Source organism: Eptatretus burgeri, chromosome 3 (genome assembly GCF_056783735.1).
Source record: "Eptatretus burgeri isolate ZD-2024b chromosome 3, Ebu_testis_v1, whole genome shotgun sequence".
Taxonomy (NCBI): domain Eukaryota; kingdom Metazoa; phylum Chordata; class Myxini; order Myxiniformes; family Myxinidae; genus Eptatretus; species Eptatretus burgeri.
In genome coordinates, this window is record NC_140963.1 from 137996543 (window position 1) to 138019976 (window position 23434).

Below are 23434 nucleotides of genomic sequence, written 5' to 3' on the forward strand. Positions count from 1 at the left end.
GTTCATAGTTGATCCGGTGTTGATTGTTCTGGGGGTGCTCGTTAAAACCCCCGTCGGATCTGTTTGCGTTCTTGTGTTTTGCGGCAGGACATGCCACTGGGGCTCATGGATGACATTTATGAATTTGTGAAGAATTTTTCTATCAGGATCGACGAGTTGGAGGAGGTGAGAAAATTCTGCAGGCTTGCGATACAACGTGACTGGGCCCTTTCTCGTCGAGGTCTTTGCACACTGCTTATTGCCTCAGGTGCATGACCCGGTGTATAACAGGTTATTCTTCTTCGTTCGTATGCAGCACAAGGCTGTGGGGTAGCATCATTGGCTGAGGGCCTGGCTGTGCCACTGATGAAATGCCCTCTGCTGGTTGGGGCAGGAATCAGTAATTTGTTCATGATGCTTGCGATAGCTTGCCGACTCTTTGCCAAGGACACGGTGGGGTCTTTAACGTTCACCAATGAATGCCGGTAAATGGGACTTGCAGTTTGACGTCCATCCGAAGGACGGCACGTACATTGATTAATCGCCTTTGCTGTGAAATATTGGAATGACAGTTTATAGCTTGGTCAGGATTCAAACCCAGGCTAGACAGCTTGGAGGTGAGTGTGTGTACCTCCAGCTCGGCAATCATGTCGGCCTACAGCAGGATACGTTATCTTGCCTTTTCTTTTGTAAATATCTGCTTCTTCGATGCATGTTGTGCTGCCCTTTGCCACTACCTGGGTAGTGGTAGTTCAAAGCGAAAGTGATGGACTGATCCAACCAATTTTACATTGAGGTTTTATAAGAATGCAGCGTCGGCATCCCGATTCATTTAGCGTGGCTATGGTATTGTGGGAATTAAATAATTTTGAAACGTTTGTTTTATTTATTTTAGTGTTGTTTCCTTTCAGATGCTCACCAACAATCGTATCTGGAAGGGCCGTACGGTGAATATCGGTGTCGTATCAGCAGCGGATGCACTCAACTATGGTTTCAGGTGAGGAGAGGACGGTGGAGAGCAGTTAGAGACGAGGTTACAGCAGTTTATCCGGCGGAGAGGGTGCCTGAACTTATCATGGAATCAATAATTGGAGTATCGCATCAATATTGGGAAATGCTTTTATAAGAAAGGTGTTCCAGGTGCAAAAGGAAGTGGATGGCTAAGGGGACGTTCATTTATTAGTACGCATGGAGAGGCGTGTGTGCGCGCGTGCGCGCGAGACAGACAGAGATCAAAGATTTGCACCACATTTTCATGCATCATAAATAAATGCCCCCTTAGGAACAGGTGAGTTGTAAGTTGGGTGTAAAGTTGAGGGGAGTTCTGGTGGAGATGGATGATGAGTTGGGATCCATAATCTTCCATTTGAAGTTTACAAGTGGTCATTGTTCAACCATAACCCCAATCTTGCGAGATCAGTGGTTGCTGAGACGAGTGGAATAAATAATCGTAACGATTTTAAAGATATCACGATCACGACGCGACTTCTAAAAACGTTTTCACCGTTTTGGTCATTGTCCTTGCCGAGATCATATTTCTGCTGCTTGTTCTGTCTAGTGGTGTGATGCTCAGGGGTTCGGGGATCAAGTGGGACCTGCGGAAAACCCAACCGTATGAGGTGTATGATCAGGTCGATTTTGATGTACCCATTGGCTCAAATGGAGACTGCTACGACAGGTGGGTCTTGTCGAGGAAAGCATTATGCTCCCTGTCCTCCAATGGTGCAGCCCGCTGTGTCTTTCATCCTAATTGGATGCGTTTTCTTGCTTTTGGATTGACAAGAGGTATCATGGAAAACCTAAACCTCCACCCTGACGACAATGTCGCAACCTTCCCCGTGGTGCCCTGCCGTAGGTACCTGATCCGAGTGGAGGAGATGCGTCAAAGCTTACGCATCATCAACCAATGCCTGAACCGCATGCCTGAGGGTGAGATCAAGGTCGACGATGCCAAAATCTCGCCTCCCAAGCGTTCCGAGATGAAGGTCGGACATCTGAAAAGATTTATTTGCTGTTTTCGATGCACAATATTTATCAGTTTTGTCATTTGCGATGAAAAGTTTTCGTTCTTTGTGCTTTGTTTTTTGTTTGTTTGTGTGTTTACTTTTGCATCATCACCGACCCCCCCCCCCCCTAGTCTTCAATGGAATCTCTAATCCATCATTTCAAACTCTACACTGAAGGTTACCAGGTTCCTCCTGGTGCTACCTACACAGCCATCGAAGCCCCAAAGGTTGGACTAATTTGTACTGAGCTGAGCTGGGGTTAGGGAGGTGAGGGGTAGTGCTCTGCTGAGTGTGGTAGACATTGGGAGCCTCTATGTTGCTGAGTGCATTTCAATGTCCGGTCGTGTAGTTGAGGACTCCACGTCACTTTTTTTTTTTTTTCCTGCAGGGCGAGTTTGGTGTATATCTCGTCTCGGACGGTACAAGCCGACCATACCGCTGCAAGATCAAAGCTCCTGGCTTTGCTCATCTGGTGAGACATCGAAAGGGTAGTTTGGGATTCGAGTTGAGAGACCATGTTTGTGGCATTGACTACAAATATGTTCATAACCAAAAACATGGTTGAGTTTTCTGGCAGTTGGGTGACAACTGGACAGTCCTTCGGTTGGGAGACCACACGATAGTGGATGCGGCCCGGTTTCATGGCAAAACGAGAGATCATGCCTCTTCTGTTGCTTCTTGAAAAATGCTGCTTGCATTTTCAGGAGGAGGTAACAGTTGTAAGACAGGCTGCATTAAATGGAAATGGCAGTTTTCAGGGTTGGGGTCTTGAAAGGAAACCAACGTCAGAGGTTTTGGCTCGTCACTCATCTCTAGGGATGTTGTGGAAACACCACCGTTACCTCCTCCTGGATGTGTGACAATGACCAATTGATTCAATTTTGGTGAAGATCCGGAACCAGATCCGAGAATCTTTTCAGTGATTCTTCACCATTGAGAGATTGACCCACAAACGATATTTCAAAAAAGTTATGGACGGATTCGGATGTAACTTGGTGGATGAGTTGGGTGGGTGACGAGAACAAGCCGATTAGATTTTGGTTCAGGTACGGATGCAGATCCGGCCTATCAGTGTTCAGCCTGGTGGAGGCGTGTGCTCTCGCAAGTGCTGTTCTTGTTTCGATTCTGCAATTTGACTATTTTCTCAGAAAAATCATGCTTCTCGATTCTCAATGGAATGGACTGTGATTTGAGGAAGCAATTCGGTTTTGTATATTGAATGCTGATGTGGTTGAACACAAAAGAGAATCGGAAAAATTCGCACGACGTATCCACACCTTGGACAGTGTGGACACAGTGTGTGGACATCTTTCCCCGCTTTGTGACCGATTTAATTTCCTCCTCTGCACCTAGGCTGGTCTGGACAAGCTGTCCAAAGGACACATGCTGGCCGATGTCGTCGCCATTATCGGTGAGTGTGCAGCTTTTACATTCGCACGTACATCTCCATCGTGCTCTCATATGCTTTGGATTTTTTAAAAACCAATTATAATGAACGAGATCGATCGCAATCGATGCACGTGCTGCCAGAAACATCCTTAGATATGATGCACATTCAAGGTATCAAATAAACTCGTCGTTAAATGGGGCAACAATGTTGTGATTAAAACGTAAGAACTTTATCGGACCGGGCTGAAGGCCGCTTGGTGGTGCGATGTTAAAACGGGTCACAGTGGCGGCACTGTGTGTAAGTTGGTCTGTGCATGGACTCTCACACATCCCCTTTACAATACGAATCGCCTCCTCCTTTCAGGCAAGGCCAATAAGTACGTCAGTTTGCATGTGACTACTCTTCCATTTGCCTTGGAACCTGAAAAGTCCCTGCTTGTTACTCATTGCTATGATGTCAACCTATGTAGTTTTTTTTTTTTGAGACGATTCTTCGGTAAAGGAAGGAGTCGTTGAGGAATGTCCTTCAGCATAAAATGAACCTCCAATTGATTCGAGATGTGAATCGATCTGTTCTGGATATTTATTCAGAGACTGATGCTTCATCTTACAATTCCACTTGTTGTGTTGCAGGAACTCAGGACATTGTGTTTGGTGAGGTGGATCGATAAAACTTGGTCTTTTTCTCTTTTTTTTCTTCAACTTCTTTTCCCTCTGTTACTGTACCCTCATTCCTTTCAGGTTCATGGCTGCTTTGATGTGACTTGTTAACAAACTATCCCTTCCACCACTCCTCATTGTACACCTGTATTTTACCGATTGTAAATTGTTCTATACTGTCATTCATCAGGATGAGAATAAAATGTGAGTTGAACGCTGTTTTGCCTCAAACACTTGTGATTGCAGATTTTGAACAACGCTCGTCGAAGAGCTGAATGAGCAAAGCCATCAGGTCGACAAACTATGAAAGTGTGTGTGTGGGGGAGATGGACATACGCAAGGATGAATAACACAAACATTGGCCCGGAGAGGAACAGATCATGGGAAGTAATGAGCGTGTGTAGGAGATAGTGTGGACGTGTAATGATGGGTGGTAATGATGGGTGGCATATTTGAAAGAGTGAAGGGAGGAGGATACGACGATGTAGAGTATTCTTCAATTGGCACAACACACACCAAAAACCAACGGAAGCTCGACACAAGACTGACGAAGCAGTCACGTACTAACAACCTCCCCATTATAGCCACAGATCCTGTAGCGAGAGGGCAGTTTTGTGAAAGGAAGGAGGCAAATTAATGAATAAAAATTGTGCCGATGGAGAGAATAAAGAAAGAAAAAAACCCTCCTTGGCAGAAAATGGTCCCACCTTCTGCGTTCAGGCTGGGGATGACTCGCGCGTCATATGGTCAAGTTGGAGAACTTCCATCTCCTTCATGACACCGGTCATGCCAAGACCACAACTGGCACCGCTGGGATGGGATGCAGCTCAGCTCTGTGCAACCTGCAACACTCTCAGGACTCCTCTCATTCAATGCAATCTGTCCACTACTTTAACTTCATTGTGTGCCCCCCACTTTTGGCTTGTCAAGGGGTGGACCGAAGCATGGCTCTCGCAGCTGAATGTCCTTACGGGGCTTTATACCCCCTCCACCTTCCTTCGGGTCACCATTTCCCCTTTGGGTGACACGGTATCCCCATTGTAATCTATTTCTAAATGAAGAAGCATCCGTCTGTCCGTGTGCCACACTTACTTTTACCCAAGGGTTTATGGATAAATCTCAATGACTGAATAAGATGGGTCCAATGGACCCAGTAACTAAGTTAACTTGTAAAATATGTCATTTATATTTTTTATGTTATGGTTATGCTTTTATATACATTGGATATTTGCAAAAATAAATAAATAATTTGATCATGTTATTTGAAGAAAACCCAAAAAAGTGTTTTTTTTTATTTTTTCCTATTCAAAGTTGTGACTCGTATTGGAGTATTTGCTAAGAGAATGTCGATTCACTGATATATACATATACACACACACTTTCCATCAATAGAACAGGAAGTGAAATGAAGTAAAATACTGGGGAAAAATAAAGATACGGATGCAGAAAAGGTTTGTACAATGCTCTCAAAAGGAAGAAGGCGCACCTCACAGATCACGTGATATTTCATTGGAAGTTAAACAATTCGTAAAGTCAAAAGAAAATGCTTATCTTTGGCAAAGAAATCGAATCGCTGATCGTATGGGAAATTTGAAAGATCATAAAATAAACACGAAGTTGAGAGAAAAACTCAGGAAGTGCATGAGAAAACAAGATGGTGAAAGCATATTGAAGCTTTCAAAATAACTTGAATACATCATAAATGACTGAGGACGTGCCCCTGGAGATCTCTCATCTCTATCGAGTGCAGCCTGTGGCTGCCAGTTGCATCATTGGTTGGGACGCAGCTATGCCGCTGATGCAGTGTCCCCCTTACCAGTACACTGGTACTCATTTTGCCGATCTCGGAAGGATGACAGGCTGAGTCAACCTCCTGGTGTATATTAATTCAGTGGCCAACGGGGCTTGAACTCAGGACCCTAGGATCCCAAGCCGCCACCCTAACCACTAAGCCAACACCAGGCTTTCCCCCGGAGATGATGAACCTTGAATGGAATGTGTCATGTGCAAATTACGAAGTATACTATGTAAAATGCCACCACGGGTCCATTGTACCCGAGCCCTGCAGTCTCAGGGTACCGTTTTTATTTAATGTAAATAAATTATTCTCATTAAAACTGAACGGAATAATAAAAAAATTATACTACAGAAATGTAAAAATTCGACTTGAGCAACACATGAAAGGGCATGCAAATAGAAATTGAAATAAAACAGTTATTGCACATCAGAAAAAAATATAAATCAGCCGGGTCCATTGGACCCTGCCGACGCCTGCTTGGGTAAGAGTTCCTGCTGTTGTAAAATAAAAATTGTACCGTTGGAAAGCTAATGATCGATTTACAAGTAATTGTACTTCGTTAGAAAGCCAACAATAAATTTCTTTTAAACAAAAGTTCGTGTCTGATTAATCTCAAGGATTCATGTTTTGAAAGCCAGTCTTTAAAAGACTCAAGAAGAAGAAGTGGGAATGAAAGCTCAATGTTTCGGTTCTCATGGTAACATTTATAATTCTACGAGAGCAGGAATCCTTCAGGACATTTAAGGAGCACACAAACAACAACTACGTCTTCAACAGCAGCAACAACAACCGCGTGCTTATAAAAATCCTTTTTTTCATGGTTCACTTCATCTTGCATCCTCATTGAGATTCACGGATAGACATATTTGTGAAGTACAATATGCTGTGTTTTTATTAAAGCCATCAGCAAAGCAACACGGCAGTATATTTACATGAACACAAATACACACGGGGTTTACCACTTTTTTCCATACAATATTCAATGTGTACTTTATAGACAATTGCTGAAAGTATTCTGGGTGAGTGGTGATGCATGCTGGGATACGGGTCTGTGATTCAGCAACAAAGGATCTTCACTCGACGGCATATAAGGAACAAAGTCAAATTAAAACTTCCATCTTAACAATGGGGTACATTGAAGGACAAAATATTTGTAACCAAGGACAGATGAGTGATTTGATTTTAGGTTGCATAAATTGAAAAGATGATAAATACAAGTCCTACTCACCATTTATTAGGTGGATTGAAGAACAGTTGGAGAAAACGTTCACAAGTGAAAATTCAGCTTCAAGTTCCCTCTCTACTTGGGAAATCACCATGAGGCGAGCCGTATTGAGAAGTCAAAATAACTCGCAAAAACATCCGACATCAAAAAATCTGATTGAAAAAAAATCCAATTAAAAAACAAAAATCCTATGAAAAAAAAAAAAACTTCCGACAAAAAAATCTAATAAACAAAAATCCGATTAAAAAAAAAAAACCACAATAAAAAATCCGATAAAAACATCTGATAACATCCGATATAAAAAAAATCCGACATAAGAATCCGATTAAAAAAAAATCCGATGAAAAAAATTCCGATATAAAAAATCTAATAGACAAAAATCCAATAAAAAACCACTATGAAAAAAATCCGATATAAAAAAAAATCCGATTAAAAAAAAATTTGATTAAAAAAAAAATCCGATGAAAAAAAATTCCGACATAAAAAATCTAATAGACAAAAATTCGATAAAAAACCATTAAAAAAAACATCCGATATTAAAAAAAAAAGTTGAAAAATTCCAATTAAAAAAAATCTGATAAAAACATCCGATATGAAAAAAAACATCCAATGACAAAAATTCCGACATAAAAAAATCCAATAGACAAAAATCCGATAAAAAAATCCACTATGAAAAAAAAACCGATAACAAATCTAATCTACAATTCCAGCAATGTGTGTTTGTGTTTGTGTGTGTTTGTGTTTGTGTTTGTGTTTGTGTTTGTGTTTGTGTTTGTGTTTGTGTTTGTGTTTGTGTTTGTGTTTGTGTTTGTGTTTGTGTTTGTGTGTGTGTGTGTGTGTGTGTGTGTGTGTGTGTGTGTGTGTGTGTGTGTGTGTGTGTGTGTGTGTGTGTGTGTGTGTGTGTGTGTGTGTGTGTGTGTGTGTGTCTGCGACCGCAGTTTCTCGACGACCGCCAGTCCGATCGGATTGAAACTTGCCAGGAATATTGCCGGGGATCCGCAGATGTGCCTTTTCGAGGTTTTATATCAATCGGACAAGCGGTTCCCAAGTTACGGCCATTTATCTGTCGACCAATGACAAGATACGGTGCTATGACATCACGAATGACATCACAATTAATGTTTATCTATTTATTTATTATTAAAAAAAAAATTTTTTGCATGATTGACGGTCCGATCTGATTGAAACTTACCAGGAATATTGCTGGGGACCCGTGGATGTGCCTTTTCAAGGTTTGATATTAATGTCTGTGTATTTGATGGGGGGAGAGAGGGGGCGTCACAATTCAAGAGAGGGGGGGAGAGAAGGTCAGGTCAGGTATGGGAGCATGTGCCAGAACAGCACGTCGCTGCGTCCACTTTCCGCCGGTACTCCAGGGGCCTCCGTCTGGCCATCCCCCAGGCAGATGCCAGGCCCATCCCCATCTCCTTGAGATGATGGTCAACCTGTTGCAACCATGAGGCACGTGGTCGACCCACTGGCCTCCTCCACTCATGAGACTCCCTCGCTGAGAGAATCTGGTGAGCAGGATCAGAGTCAGGAAAACGAGCCACATGTCCATACAGCCGCAACTGACGCTCACGGACTATGCAGGTAACAAATCTCATCCGAGTCTCTCTCAGCAACCGCTCGTTGGACACAAAATCCGACCAGCGATAGCCAAGGATTCTCCGAAGAGACCTGGTACCAAAGGAATTAAGTCTCCGTCTCAGATCCTTGGTCAGAGTCCAAGTCTCGCACCCATAGAGCAAGACTGGAAGTACCAAGGACCTGAAGACTCGGACTTTCGTCCTCCCGCACAGGTACCGGCAGTGCCACACCCCATGATCCAGTGAATCCATGACTCCCCAGGCCCGACCCAGACGTCTATTGACCTCTGACTCGCAGCCAGCAGAGACATGAATATCACTGCCAAGGTAAGTGAATCTCTCCACGACCTCAACATCCTCACCACAAACAGACACAGACAGGACAGCAGCATCCAAGATGTCACCGAAGCCTGGATCTTAGTTTTGACCCAAGAAACCCGTAATCCCAACGGCTCCGACTCCTCATTCAGCACCTCGAGGGCCCCCAAGAGGATGTCTAAAGTCTCCGCAAAGATGACTGCATCATCTGCAAAGTCAAGGTCCGAGATCTTGACATTCCCAAAGGACGCACCGCAGCTTGATCTCTCCGACATCCTCCCTAAAATCCAGTCCATACAAGTGCTGAAAAGTGTGGGGGCAAGTACACATCCCTGACGAACTCCAGTAACAACTGGAAATAAGTCAGAGATGGTACCACCACACTTCACAGCACTCTCAGTACCAGAGTAGAGTTCAGACATCAGATCGATCAGTTTTGGTGGCACCCCATGAAGACCAAGAATCCTCCAGAGGACATCCCGATTCACTGAATCGAACGCTTTACAGAGATCAACATAGGCTGCAAGCAGCCCCTGCCGAAACTCTCGTCTGCGTTCGGTGAGGACACGAAGTGCAAGGATACGGTCAATCGTTGACCTCTTTGGTGTAAAGCCTGACTGCTCTGGACGCTGGTGCTCAAGCAGATGGTGGCAAACCCTATCGAGAATTATCCGAGCAAAGACCTTGCCCGGCACTGAGAGCAGCGTCACCCCTCGGTAGTTGTTGCAGTCTTGGCGATCACCCTTCCCTTTCCAGAGAGGGACAACAAGGCCCCTCTTCCAGTCAGTTGGGATGATGCCTGTGTTCCAGGCAGAGCACAAAACTGCATGCAACGACACGAGTGCAGCATTTCCACCAGCCTTGAGAAGTTCGGCATGGATGCCACAGATCCCTGGAGCTTTGCCCCGTTTCAACTGGTTCACCGCAGCCCGTGTTTCCACAAGCGTAGGTGGACCACAGTTGATTCGAGGGTCAGCAACAGGGATTGTAACACCCTTGACGTCCAACTCGACAGTTGGGGGATCAGCCTGGTACAACCGCTCAAAGTAACCGGCCCAGCGGGCCTTCACTTCAGACTCCTCTGTCAAGAGCCTACCACTCTCTGCTCGAACTGTAGTGCTCCGAGGGATGGGCTTGGATGAACGTAATGCGCGAATTCCCCTGTAAGCGGGACGAGAATCACCTGTCCACAGGTGATGCTCTACCCCCTCACAGATTCCTCGCACATAGGCCTCCTTGTCCACCCTCAGTGCAAGTACAGTTTTACACCTCAGCTCCCTGAACAGCTCAGCTCTGCCATTCAGCCTGGCCCTGCGACTCTGGTCAATGGTATCCAGTGTCCCTTGAGAGACAAAATTCTTCTTTGCCCTGCGGTGAGCTCCAAGGCATCCACCGGCAACATCAAGGACGGTGGTCTTGAAGGCGCTCCACAACTCTTCAGGACCCCCCAAAGCACCCAGACCCCCCCAAGTGTCCACTCAGCCTGTTCGCAAACTCCTCAGCTACTCTCTCATCCCTGAGCTTGGCAACATCCAGCCTCGGCTGGGATGGTACCATTCTCCAGGATTTAAGGTGCAGCTTTAGAGTTGCTACAACAAGCCTGTGGTCAGTATTGAGGAACTGAGCACTCCGGTAGACCCTGCAGTTCTGGATCGTCCTCCAGCGACCGTCAATGAGGACATGGTCAATCTCCTTTGCCACACCGCCAGCGTTGGAATACCAAGTCCAGCGATGAGCTTGTGGGCGCTGAAACCATGAACCAGCCACCCTAAGTCCATGACTTCTTGCAAAGTCAAGGAACTTAGTGCTATTCTGGTTCATAGTTCCTGACCCATGGGGACCAACACACACCTCATACCCGTCCCTATCAGTTCCAGTCGATGCATTGAAATCCCCCAAGACTAGAAGTGTATCTCGTCTGGGGCACTGATCAACCACAGACTCGAGTGTGGCGTAGAATGCATCCTTCACGGTGAGATCACTCGCCTCAGTCGGAGCATAAACAGAGACCAGGGAAATGACACCTAAGGAGTGACGAATCCTTAATCTCATAATACGCTTGTTGACCGGTGTTACCTCAATTATCATTGGGGTCAGCTTATTGGACACAGCTACAGCAACTACTTGGGCATGGTAACCATCAGAGCGACCAGACCAATAGTAGGTGTAGCCACCCACCATTATCTCGCCGCAATCCGGTCTCCGAACCTCAGAGAGAGCTGCAATCCCGATGTCCAAACGCTTGAGCTCAGATGATAACAGACAGGTGATCATCCTCTCTTAGGGATAGGACATTCCAGGCACCCACCCGAAGGGACCGCCTCAGGTTAACCCAAGGAGACCGCCGTCTGGTGGACGACACCTCAGCACCACTCCGACACACTCTCCCGCAATCTGACCCAGGGATGTTACCCCGTGGTTTCCCTCCTATCAAAGATTGGGGGTCCCGAAGGCTTTGCCCCAATCCCGTCATCCGGTGAGCTGCCCTGCGAAGGGAAGCTGCACAGGAGGTACTCCCACGGAGTGGGTTTTCAGATTTTTTTGCGTTTTTGCGTTTTGCGGAATGAAGGGTTTTACGGTGGCCGGAGTGCAAATCCTGCCACCAACCTCCTAATAAGAAGTGACCCAACTGCAGGAGGACGTCCGCAGACACAGTTGGGCACTAGATATGGATGGCCGTTGGCTCACAAGGAGCTCCTCCGCCCTTTGACAGGTTTTGTTTTTAATCCTGCTGGGCTTCCATATCCAAACACCCTCCTCACCAGAAAACCTGGTGGGGGAGACGGTTTAGTCGCCGACAACCCGACCATGGAACAGGTTAGTACAGGTTTACATGGTACCTGTAGCAGGTCACAGATCGAACCTGACCTGACACCTGGAGAGACCTGGAGAGAAGGGAGGGGAGTTATATAGATTATCTATCTAGAATTATAGGTAGGCGAGAAAGAGGGGTCGTCAATTCGAGAGAGGAGGGCGAAAGGGGGGGGGGGACAGAGAGAGGGGCGTTACAATTCTTCTTCTTCTTCCTTTCACATGACGTCAATTTACAGTGGAATATTGTTCCGTATCAAATTCTTCTTCTTCGTTTGATATGACGTCACAATTTACAGAGGAGTATGTGCCTTTTCAAGGTTTGATATTAATGTCTGTGTCTTAACATTAATGTCTGTGTTTGATAGGGGGGAGAGAGAGGGGCGTCACAGTGCGAGAGAGGGGGGAGAGGGGGAGAGAGGGGAGGAGAGAGGGGAGGAGAGTTATATAGATTATATCTATCCATAATTTTCGATAGGCGGGAGAGAGGGGGCGTCACAATTCAAGAGAGGGGCGGCGAGAGGGGGGGGTGATAGAGGAGGACGAAAGGGTGGGCGGGAGAGAGAGAGCGTGTCACAATTTACAGAGGAGAGAGAGAGAGAGAGAGAGAGAGAGAGAGAGAGAGAGAGAGAGAGAGAGAGAGAGAGAGAGAGAGAGAGAGAGAGAGAGAGAGAGAGAGAGAGAGAGAGAGAGAGAGAGAGAGAGAGAGAGAGAGAGAGAGATTGATTTGATATCGTTTGATTTGATTCAATTGATTTGATTTGATTCAAGGTTTGATATCGTTCTTCTTCATCCGTTTCAGCTGTTTCCCAGGTGTTTCCCAAGTTCTGGCCATTTGTGATACGGTTGGTCCGATCTAATTGAAACAATGCCTCAATCCAGTCATCGTTTACACGTACGGGCATGCGAGAGCGAAGGAACGGCCTGTGTGGTTGTTGTTTCTGGCACGCAGTTTGAAAGTTTTTTTTTTTTGCATTTGCACGCACCTATGGGCCCGCACTAGTTTAAAAAAAGCCGATATAAAAAGAATCCGATTAAAAAAAATCCAATTAAAAAAATATTCTGACATAAAAAATCTAAGACAAAAATCCGATAAAAAACCACTATAAAAAATCTAATAACATCCTATATTAAAAAAAATCCGATAAAAACATCCGATTAAAAAAAAATCCGATGAAAAAAATTTCCACATAAAAAATTCACTCTTCTTCTTCTTCTATCGGCTAGCTCCCGTTAGGGGTCACCACAGCGGATCAATCGTCTCCATTTCGTTTTGTTGTCCGCATAATGATTTGGCATAATGATATAAAACATAAAAAATTCACTATAAAAAAAAAATCTGATAAAAAATCCGATATAAAAAAATCCACGATGAAAACATCCGATATAAAACAATCTGATATTTTTTAAATCTGATAAAAAAAAAACATCCGATGAAAAAAATTCCGACAAAAAAAATCTGTTAAAAACATCAGATATAAAAAAAAATCTGATGAAAACATCCGATATAAAACAATCTGGTATTTTAAAAATCTGATAAAAAAAACATCCGATGAAAAAAATTCCGACATAAAAAAATCTAAGACAAAAATCCGATAAAAAAATCTACTATGAAAAAAACTGATAAAAAATATGATTTAAAAAAAGCCGATATAAAAAAAAACATCCGTTATAAAAAAAATCTGATATAAAACAATCTGATATTAAGAATCCAATAAAAAAAATCTGAGGTCTCAGAGACAAAATCCTCAGGAAAGTGAATAACAAGAACACTTCTGGTGAGCACAAGTATGGTGAAATATTCAAGTGATGAATTAGAATCTACAACCAGGTCACGTAAGAGACGTCCTGGGCAAAACTCCAATTCGGCAGGATCTCAAATTGATTTCCGCACAAGGCCGTAAGTCCTTCAGTCCTCCGCACCATCCTTTCCAAGTGACGTCATTCTCACTCGAAGAAGATCGGCCGAGAAACAAAAGAAATCTCATTTTCTCCTGAAAAGAGAGTCCTTATATGAAGAGTCAGGACAACTTGCAATTTGACGCCATTTTGTTTCCATCGAACGCGGCGCTCCGAACCTCATTGTGCGTGAAGCATAATGTGTTCGTTTTCTAATCGAGCTGTGTTTCGCTGAGCCCAAAAGGGAGATTATATTACTTGATGCTTATTTTTGCTCTTCCGACTTGTCAGAATAAGTATCCAATCAGACAGGATTGATTTATCCTTAAAACATATCATAGAAACGGCAGCAAAATGAAGTGTAATGTACGAGTAAAGGTTCCCACTGATGAGTGGCTAATGTGATGTGTCCAGAGTGAGTAGGAGAGACACATACAGATAGTGAATGAATAGAGAAATTTGAAAGAAGCAGAAGAAGTGAAAGAGAAATGGAGGCACACCGTCCATGCTGGATGCTCGTGCCTTCAAGAGAGTGGAGAATTAGAAAAGAAAATAATTGTGAACGAAAAAGAGAGAAAGAGTTTGGGAATATTGGATTAATTGATTGATTTGTGCTCTGCCTCAAGGCAGGTCCTTGGCTACTTGGCAAGAGTGATGCTGGGTGGTTTGCCATTGCTGTCCCAGCAGTGTGTCAGGACAGGAGTTTGTAATTTGTACAGGGTGCTGGTGATAGCTTGCCTACTCTTTGTGAAGGACACCGTGGGATCGTTAACGGCCACTCGAATAAATAATTACATTAATTCGAATAAATAAACCAGAAAGCATCCCAAAATGGAAAACCCATCCGAACACACACACACACACACACACACACACACACACACACACACACACACACACACACACACACACACACACACACACACACACACACACACACACACACACACACACACACACACACACACACACACACGACGTGTTTACCTACAAGCAACTTTTCCAGGATGTTCTTGATACCATGTTTTAATAATTCACACCTGTTTATGAGTTATACCCATTACTGCCAACAACAATATAACCATTACTGCCAACAACAATCCAACAACCATTACACACATGGGACTACAACTTACCTGGAACAGAAACCACTCCAATGTCGGTTTCCATCTCAGATTAACTTAATATTCCCACAATTTCCTTGTTTTGGAATCTGCAGGGAATCCAGACTGTACACACACTCTGAATCCCTTTTCTGACCCATTGGTGCACCCAAAGGCACAGCATCCCACCATTTTGTAAGAATATAACCGCATGATGATTCTCGAGCAGTATGCACCATTGTCCGATGTACAAACAAAAGCGAGAATTGCTTTGCAGTACACGTCCCCTACCGGTGATATTTTCTTCGTTTAAAAAGGCCATATCTCTATGAAAAATTGACGAAACTCCCTGAAACTCCAACTTGTTCTGTAACTTATCATAATAAAGTCATGTACCAAGTTTCAGTTGAATATGTTAATGGGTATGGGAAAAAAATTTCTGAAAAACCACAGGTGGGATGGATGGACGGACAACAAACCTATAGTTCCCCCCCCCCCCTGTGAAACCAATATTGGATTTTGCAGTGAATGGAAACAAAATGGCGTACAGACTCGTGACCAGAATTTTTCGAACACGTCATTTCACACTCTCCTGTACAGGGACTCCATCTGAAACCAGGCAAAAGAGTGGAAAAATCACCCAGAAATAAAATTTTAAAATCTACGATTGGTGGATGAAAATGGTAAAACCATGCTTCATGGTAAAATAGTCATGTGACTATTGGAATGGTGCAGCAGGTGGCAGGAGACACTGCAGGTAGCCCCCTCGTATGTCACTGGTGAATAAAATGATGAATATGAGCAATCGATGGCAATATATGTCGTGTCGAATGAAGCTACTGCACTGTCAAAGTTGTAAAACTCACATTATCCATAATATGTCATCCTTCATCTTGCAGCAAAAACTTGCACAAATCTGGCTGGCAAGTGTACCTGGCATCCACAGCTGGTGTTTCTCACTCGAGGTGGTTTGCTTGAAGATTTTCGAGGAGCTGTGGTTGGTGGAGTGGTAGATTCTGAAGGCTTTAACGATGAAAGTGGCTTGATGCCGAGTGGAGGTGTGTTCGACATCGCCTTCGAGTGCAGCGGGATCAAAATCAGATCCTGTTCAATGTTGGCTCGCTTCAATCGATCCATGCTGACACACTTATGCTTTCCATTAAAGTTGATGGTGAAAATTAAAGTTGGCTTGTCAACATGCCGAATGACCTGAAATGGATCATCGTAAAAGGGTGGAAGTGGCTTTCTCATCATGCCATACGAAACCATGAAAGGCTACCCAAGATAAGCCCTTTCGCTGTTCTTAACCCTCCCTAGAGTTCCGCCACAGCTGTAAAGTTCACAGATAGTACACAGCATGTTTTGGGTTGTTTGTAACCATCATTACAGCTGTTGAGGAATTCTGGTAAGGGTATAGAACAGCAAAGGGTGAACCTTGATAGCCTTTCTTGGTTGCTTTATGCAGCTTCTTTGGCGAGAAGAGCAATGGAGGAGTCGATTTATTTATATAATCCGAGCCACCTGGTTTACTTGATGAGGTGAGAGGTGATTGGTTATTCCCTCCATTCACAGGTGGAAGATGTGGGTGGGTCTTCGTTTTTCACAAAAAAAAAAAATATATATATATATATATATATATATATATATATATATATATTGTTGCGGGCCGGATATAGGCTGCGATCATGACTGCAAGGTGGAGCAGTGGGGTCGACTCTGCTGAACACCCGGAATCTAGATCGTACCTTTCGGAAAACTCCGAGGGTATGGGTCCCTTACTGGACTGTGAATTGTCAATAATTCCACCACGTGGTATAGGATTATTTGCAAATCTTCAAAATACCTGGAGATCCACGTGGCGAGCTACTGAGTATTCACACCCTCGACGGCACCCGTACGAGTCGAGCCGCTAGCGTGCCTGACCCGTGCGGATGGTTGCCGAAGTCCCGTCAGTCCAAATGTACATTTACAGCGGCAACAGCCATTGTAATTCACCAACACACGCCATGCTAAGCCAATGGAAGAAACACAAAAACGAGCTGATACATTTAACAAATGGGGAATTTATTCACAGTAATCTGGGAAACGAGGGAAACACGTAAGGGCAGAGTTATCACGACTAATAGAGAATGCAAATTTACACACAAGCACTTAAACAATTCCTACATACAGATGGGCCCACCGACACACACACACACACACACACACACACACACACACACACACACACACACACACACACACACACACACACACACACACACACACACACCCAGAAGGACATGAACCTATCCACCTCGTGTGGTCTTCGATGATCCGAGCAACCCAGACCAGCGTCGCGATGTGGTCCGAAGAACCAGGTGCCAGCGAGAGGCGATGGAGGAACCAGGCGCCCACGAGATACGAGCAGAGTTGGGAACCAGAGCATGCTAGCGACGATATGCCTTTCACCCAGCCTCGAGAGATGCGTTTTGAACGGGTGCGAATTCTTCCTCTCCGAGCTCCAGCATATCCACCTGATTATTTGCTCTCCGTTCCTTTTATCGCTCTTGGGCACGGTTCGCTCAGGCGTGGCCCGTCCTCAGTGGGTGGGACACGACGCATTTCCTTACTTGGCGCGCAGCCAAGCGAACCGGTTCATGACCATATTTGGGAATGGAATTCAGTCCGCTCATCATGGCCCGTCCTCAGTGGGTGGAACTCGACGCATTCCCTTACTTGGCGCGCAGCCAAGCGAATCGGTTCATGACCATATTTGGGAATGGAATTCCATCCCCAAACGATTTCCGAACACGCGCGCATACCAGCGAGGGCGCAGAGAATGCCAGGAGCAGAGGGTTGTCGCTGTGAGAGCGAATATGGCGTTGTTGTTGTAGTTGTCGATGTCGTAGCAGTAGTTGTGAGTGATGTAAAAACCCGAACTATCAAAATAACTCACAGCGCATGTACATTTATTCACCCATTAAACAAGGGACGGGACCCTAACTAAAAACACGTACTTACCGATATAACTTTTCTATAGGACCTGTATGTTGAGTGCTCATGGCTTCCAGATTCACAACAAAATGTGTATATATATATATATACTATATTAAGCCTGGTGTTGGCGCAGTGGTAAGGGCAGCGGCTTGGGACCCAAAAAGTCCTGAGTTCAAGCCCCGTTGGGCCACTGAATTAATACACCAGGGGGTTGACTCAGCCTGTCATCCTTCCGAGGTCGGCGAAATGAGTACCAGTGTACTGGGCCGGTGTATACCCCGGTTAAAATAGGTGTACCATATCCCTGTGTCGTAAGAGGCGACCAGGGTTGCGTCAGGAAGGGCATCCGGTGTAAAACATGTGCCAAATCACTATGCGGATCATATGGATGATCCGCTGTGGCGACCCCAAACGGGAGCAGCTGAAAGAAGAAGAAGAAGAAGAAGATATATGAAATACTATACATTTTATATACAGTGATGGTGAAAAGTTTATACCTGTTTCAAAATTTTCACCTTTTGTTGCCTTATATCCTGGAATGAAATTGCATTAAATCAGACTTTTTCCACCTTTATTTACACATCGTAACCATCAACTTCCAAGTGAAAGACAAATTCAACAAATTTCAGAAAACAAGTCAGAAATACAAAAACAGAATATCTTGATTGGATAAGTGACCACCCCCCCCCACCCTCCCCCGAGTTAGTACTTGGTGGAAACACCTTTTACAGCAATTACAGCTGTGAGTTTGTTGGGATAGGTCTCCACCAACTTTGAACACCTTGATTGGGTAATATTTGCCCATTCTTCTGCACAAAACTGTTCAAGCTCAGTCAAGTTCTGTGGGGAGCATTGATGGACAGCAATCGTCAAGTCAAGCCACAGATTTTCGATTTGATTTAGGTCAGGGCTCTGAATGAGCCACTCTTGGGACATTTACCTTTTGGTTCCCTCGCCACTCCAGTGTAGCTTTGGCTGTGTGCTTTGGGTCGTTGTCATTCTGAGAGATGAACTTCCATCCCAATTTCAGCTTTCTTGTCGAGGGCAGCAGGTTTTCCTCTCGGATTTTTCTTCATTTTGCTCCATCCATTTTCCCTTCTATCCTGTCAAGTGCCACAGTCCCTGCTGGTGAGAAACATCCCCATAACATGATGCTGCCACCATGATGCTTCACAGTCGGGACGGTGTTCTTTGGGTGAGGTGCTGTGTTGGGTTTGCACCAAACGTAACATTTTGCCTTTTGGCCAAAAAGCTCCATCTTGGTTTCGTCAGACCACAAAACTTTTTACCACATGGCTTCAGAATCTCTGGAGTGTTTTTTTTGTATACCTTAAATGGGACTCAAGATGGGCTTTTTTGAGTCATGGCTTCCTTATTGCCACCCTACCGTACAGGCCAGACTTGGGGAGTGCTTGGGATATTATTGTCACATGCACACAGCGACCAGTCTTTACCATAAAAGCATGTAGCTCTTTCAAAGTTGTCATTGGCCTCTTGGTGGCCTCTCTGATCAGTGTCCTTCTTGCTTTGTCATCCAGTTTGGAAGGACGGCCTGATCTAGACAGGGACTTGCTAGTACCGTATGTCTTCCTCTTCTTAATGATTGTCTTGATTGTGCTCAAAGGGATATTCAAGGTCTTGGAAATATTTTTGTACCCATCCCCTGATCTGTGCCTTTCCACAACTTTATCCCGGCGATCTTTTGAAAGCTCCTTGGTTCTCATGGTTGAGTCTTTGCTGTGAAATTTACTACCCATCAGAGGAAACCTACAGGAACAACTGATTTTATTCTGAAATAATCAGAATCACTACAATTTAACACAGGTGGAGGCCAATTAACTTGGTCTGTGATTTTGAAGGTGATTGGTTACACCTGAGCTCATTTACAATTGCTATTGTAAGGAGGTTGGACACTTATCCAACCAAGATATTGTTATGATTATGGGGGTAGATGAACGGATTTAATAGTACAGATAGGATTGTATAGTGTAGCATGGTCCGTGGACGAATAGAAGCACCTCGATGTATACAAGTCAGGGAATCTGTGAGCTTAAGTGTTACGTGTCACCACACGAGGGGTGGTGCGGTGTTAATTAGCTTAGGGAGTAAAAATAAGTTCCCCTGTACATGATTACCCGCTGCGATTTTCCCACTGTTTTTGTATTTCAAGCCAGGTCATCAGCTAGGGACCGAATCCCTGAAACAGCAACAACAGGAGAAGCCCCACCTTCCGGGTTTGGAGGAGAGGAGGCCACAACCCAGGGGCGGAGGAGGCAGAGGATAAGAAAGAGAGGAGGATCGAAGGCGCAGTGTGTGCTTGGCGAGGGGGCTTCGGAGAGAGCGGATCAAGCAGGGTGGAGTTCACGTTTAGAGCCGATCGAGGAGGTGCTGGCCAGATTTGTGCATGTCGAGTTTGGAAAGCTACTACAAGGAAAGCGTGATTCTGCCTGCGTGTGCACGTGGATGGTGGAGGAGCCTTCCTCCTGGGCTCGACAAGAGACTGCACCATTTTGCTTGCAAGTGCACGTGCCAGACGAAGCTCCCCAACACCAGATTGATGACGGCCAGCCCTGGACCAGGCTGAGTACCAGTTTATTATTTTAAAGGGGGTTTTATTTGTGTTTATCAGCCTTTGTGTGTGTTTGTCTGTGTGTGTGTGAGAGGCTTTGATCATAGGAGTTATTAAATTTGTTACATTATTGTCCTTATAAATACTAGTACAGACCCGTAGGGGCGGGCCCATAGGTGCGTAAACGACGACTGGATTGGGGCATTATTTCAATTAGATTGGACCAACCGTATCATAAATGGCCATAACTTGGGAAACATACTCAGGTCCCCAGCGTCAATTGTGATGTCATATCAAACGAAGAAGAATTGTGTTGCCCCCTCTCTCTCGCCCCCCTCGCTCCCCCCTAGTCTCGCGCTTCCTTTCACCCCCTCCTCGCTCGCCCCTCTGCCTCGCCCCCATCCTCCCCTCTCCCATCCCCTTCTCTCGCAGATATTGGTCAACAGATAAATGGCCGTAACTTGGGAACTGCTCGTCCAATTAATATCAAACCTCGAAAAGGCACATCCGCGGGTCCCCAGCAATATTCCTGGCAAGATTAAATCAGATTGGACCGTCAATCGTGCAAAAATATTATAATAATAATAATAATAATAAATACATACATAAACATTAATTGTGACGTCATTCGTGACGTCATAGCACCGTGTCTTGTCATTGGTCGACAGATAAATGGCCATAACTGGGGAACTGCTTATCAGATTAATATCAAACCTTGAAAAGGCACATCCGCGGGTCCCCAGCAATATTCCTGGCAAGTTTCAATCAGATCGGACCGTCAATCGTGCAAAAATATAATAATAATAAATACATACATAAACATTAATTGTGACGTCATTCGTGACGTCATAGCACCGTGTCTTGTCATTGGTCGACAGATAAATGGCCATAACTTGGGAACTGCTGATCGGATTAATATCAAACCTTGAAAAGGCACATCCGCGGGTCCCCAGCAATATTCCTGGCAAGTTTCAATCAGATCGGACTGTCAATCGTGCAAAAAAATAAAATAAAATACATAAACATTATTTGTGACATCATTCGTGACGTCATAGCACCGTGTCTTGTCATTGGTCGACAGATAAGTGGCCGTAACTTGGGAACCGCTCGTCCGATCGATATCAAACCTCGAAAAGGCACATCCGCGGGGCCCCGGCAATATTCCTGGCAAGTTTCAATCCGATCGGACTGGTGGTCGTCCGGTTATTAATAATTTGGGAAAAAATTGGCATGATAAGGTGAGAAGGTGGAACCACACCTTCAGCTGTCATATATGCACCTTTTCAACACTGAAAAAGCAGTAAAATGGCCGTAACTTGGGAACGGCTCGTCCGATCGATATCAAACCTCGAAAAGGCACATCCGCGGGTCCCCGGCAATATTCCTGGCAAGTTTCAATGAGATCGGACCGGCGGTCGTCGAGAAACGGTGGTCACAGACAGACAGACAGACAGACAGACAGACATTGCTGGGATTATAGATAGATTTGTTTCATTAAATGTATTCCCTTCTAAAGAAACCACATTTCGTGTATTTGTAGTGGGGTTTGCGAATCAAACCCCCTCGTGCTGTCCTTCCGTTCCATTCCAAGAACTCCTTCTCCGTCCACTATTGCCCTCACTGGGCTCTATCGTCTTCCCCCATACAGCGGCGTTGCCATCCGCCATACCCTTTGAGCGCACGCCAAAATCCATGCCAATGAACATGTCCACCTCCTTGGAATAAGGACCGCCCTGGGAGGTTGGTCGGTGTTATCCGCCTGGCTACCAAGAATTTAGGTTGTGCGATTCGAACCCCAGCACCCCGATGACAACTGCTGACAGGAGCGGGATTCGAACCCGGCCACCTCCACGACAATATTATAGTTTTGTCTTTTTAATTAATTTTCTGAAATTTGTGGAATTTGTTTTTCACTTGGAAGTTGTGAGTTATGGTGTGTAAATAAAGGCGGAAGAACTCTGTTTGAATGCAATTTAATTCCAGGCTATAAAGAAACAAGAAGTGAAAATTTTGAAGGGGGGTGTACACATTCTATAAGCACTGTGTGCAGAGCCATCTTAACACATGGGCACGCTGGGCAGTTGTCCAGGGCCCCATGATTTTAGGGGCCCCATGAATAGTGCGCGCCACCACTAAATTACATAAAATATATACATATATGTATGTGTGGCCTTGTCTCACAGACTTTGATTCTTTCCAGGTGGGCAATTCCTTGAGCAGAAATGAAGCGTACCTGTACGAGTGGAGCAAAGAAGAGGAAAAGAGCTGCAGAGGAGGAGAAAATTAGCAAACTTCCAAAGTTATTTGCTTGGTTTACCCCTGGTGCAACAGCTCATCAACATCTACGTCCACTCCTGCAAGCACTTCTACATCCAATCTTCCAGTTCCAGACACACCATCATCTACTCCTGCTGCTGGGGATGTTCCACAAGAAGAAATACACGAATCCGTAACGACAAAGGAGAATGTGATTCACCTCCTGACAGATCCAGGACGATGGAACACTGAGCATGCTAGTACAGTGGATTACTGGATTCGCAATGGGCCGGCATCATGTCAGAATCATGCTTCTGACATGGGTGGGTCGGGGCCCCAGTACATTGCTTTGCCCATGGCCTACAATGCTGTTAAGACAGCCCTGCCTGCATGTATGTATATATCACACACTCCAATTGAAAGCTGTCCTCGACTGCAAACATGGGGAACAAAATAGAGATAATTACAGTTCACTTCCGACTCAAACATTCTCCCAGAATGCTCCTCCATCGTTCGAAATGTAAATGGGAGTTCCATAACAGACGTTATTTTGATGGCGTCATGGGACTGTGGCATCCTCCGCTTCGTGACGATCATGGGGAAAACACCCGCACACCCCTTAAAAATCATGTATTTACGTATGACCCCTTGATCAAAAATTTTTAATTGGTGCTACGTGCATTACGGGTCTTAATTTGAAGATATCACTTTTTTTGACCGAATTTGCAAAAAAGGGTTCTTCTTGTACCAAAAAAGGGTTGCCGGACCCTGCTCTCGCCCATCCTGCCAGCCCATGTTCCATGTTGATTATTACTGTTCCAAGTATTTATGTTGAAGTTTTGCTGTACCAGGT

At 44.8% G+C, this 23434-nt stretch overlaps 1 protein-coding gene across 1 annotated transcript in view; it reads left to right on the forward strand.

The window, feature by feature from the left end:
- NDUFS2 (NADH:ubiquinone oxidoreductase core subunit S2) overlaps positions 1-4253 on the forward strand; it is a 14494-nt gene extending 10241 nt beyond the window's left edge. The window contains exons 7-14 of the mRNA XM_085875826.1: positions 88-165; positions 891-976; positions 1538-1657; positions 1835-1964; positions 2117-2212; positions 2374-2457; positions 3339-3396; positions 4008-4253. Of these exons, the coding sequence (XP_085731952.1) occupies positions 88-165; positions 891-976; positions 1538-1657; positions 1835-1964; positions 2117-2212; positions 2374-2457; positions 3339-3396; positions 4008-4045 (690 nt within the window). The 3' untranslated portion in view covers positions 4046-4253. The remainder of the gene's footprint in view (positions 1-87; positions 166-890; positions 977-1537; positions 1658-1834; positions 1965-2116; positions 2213-2373; positions 2458-3338; positions 3397-4007) is intronic.
- The last annotated feature ends 19181 nt before the right edge of the window (positions 4254-23434 follow it).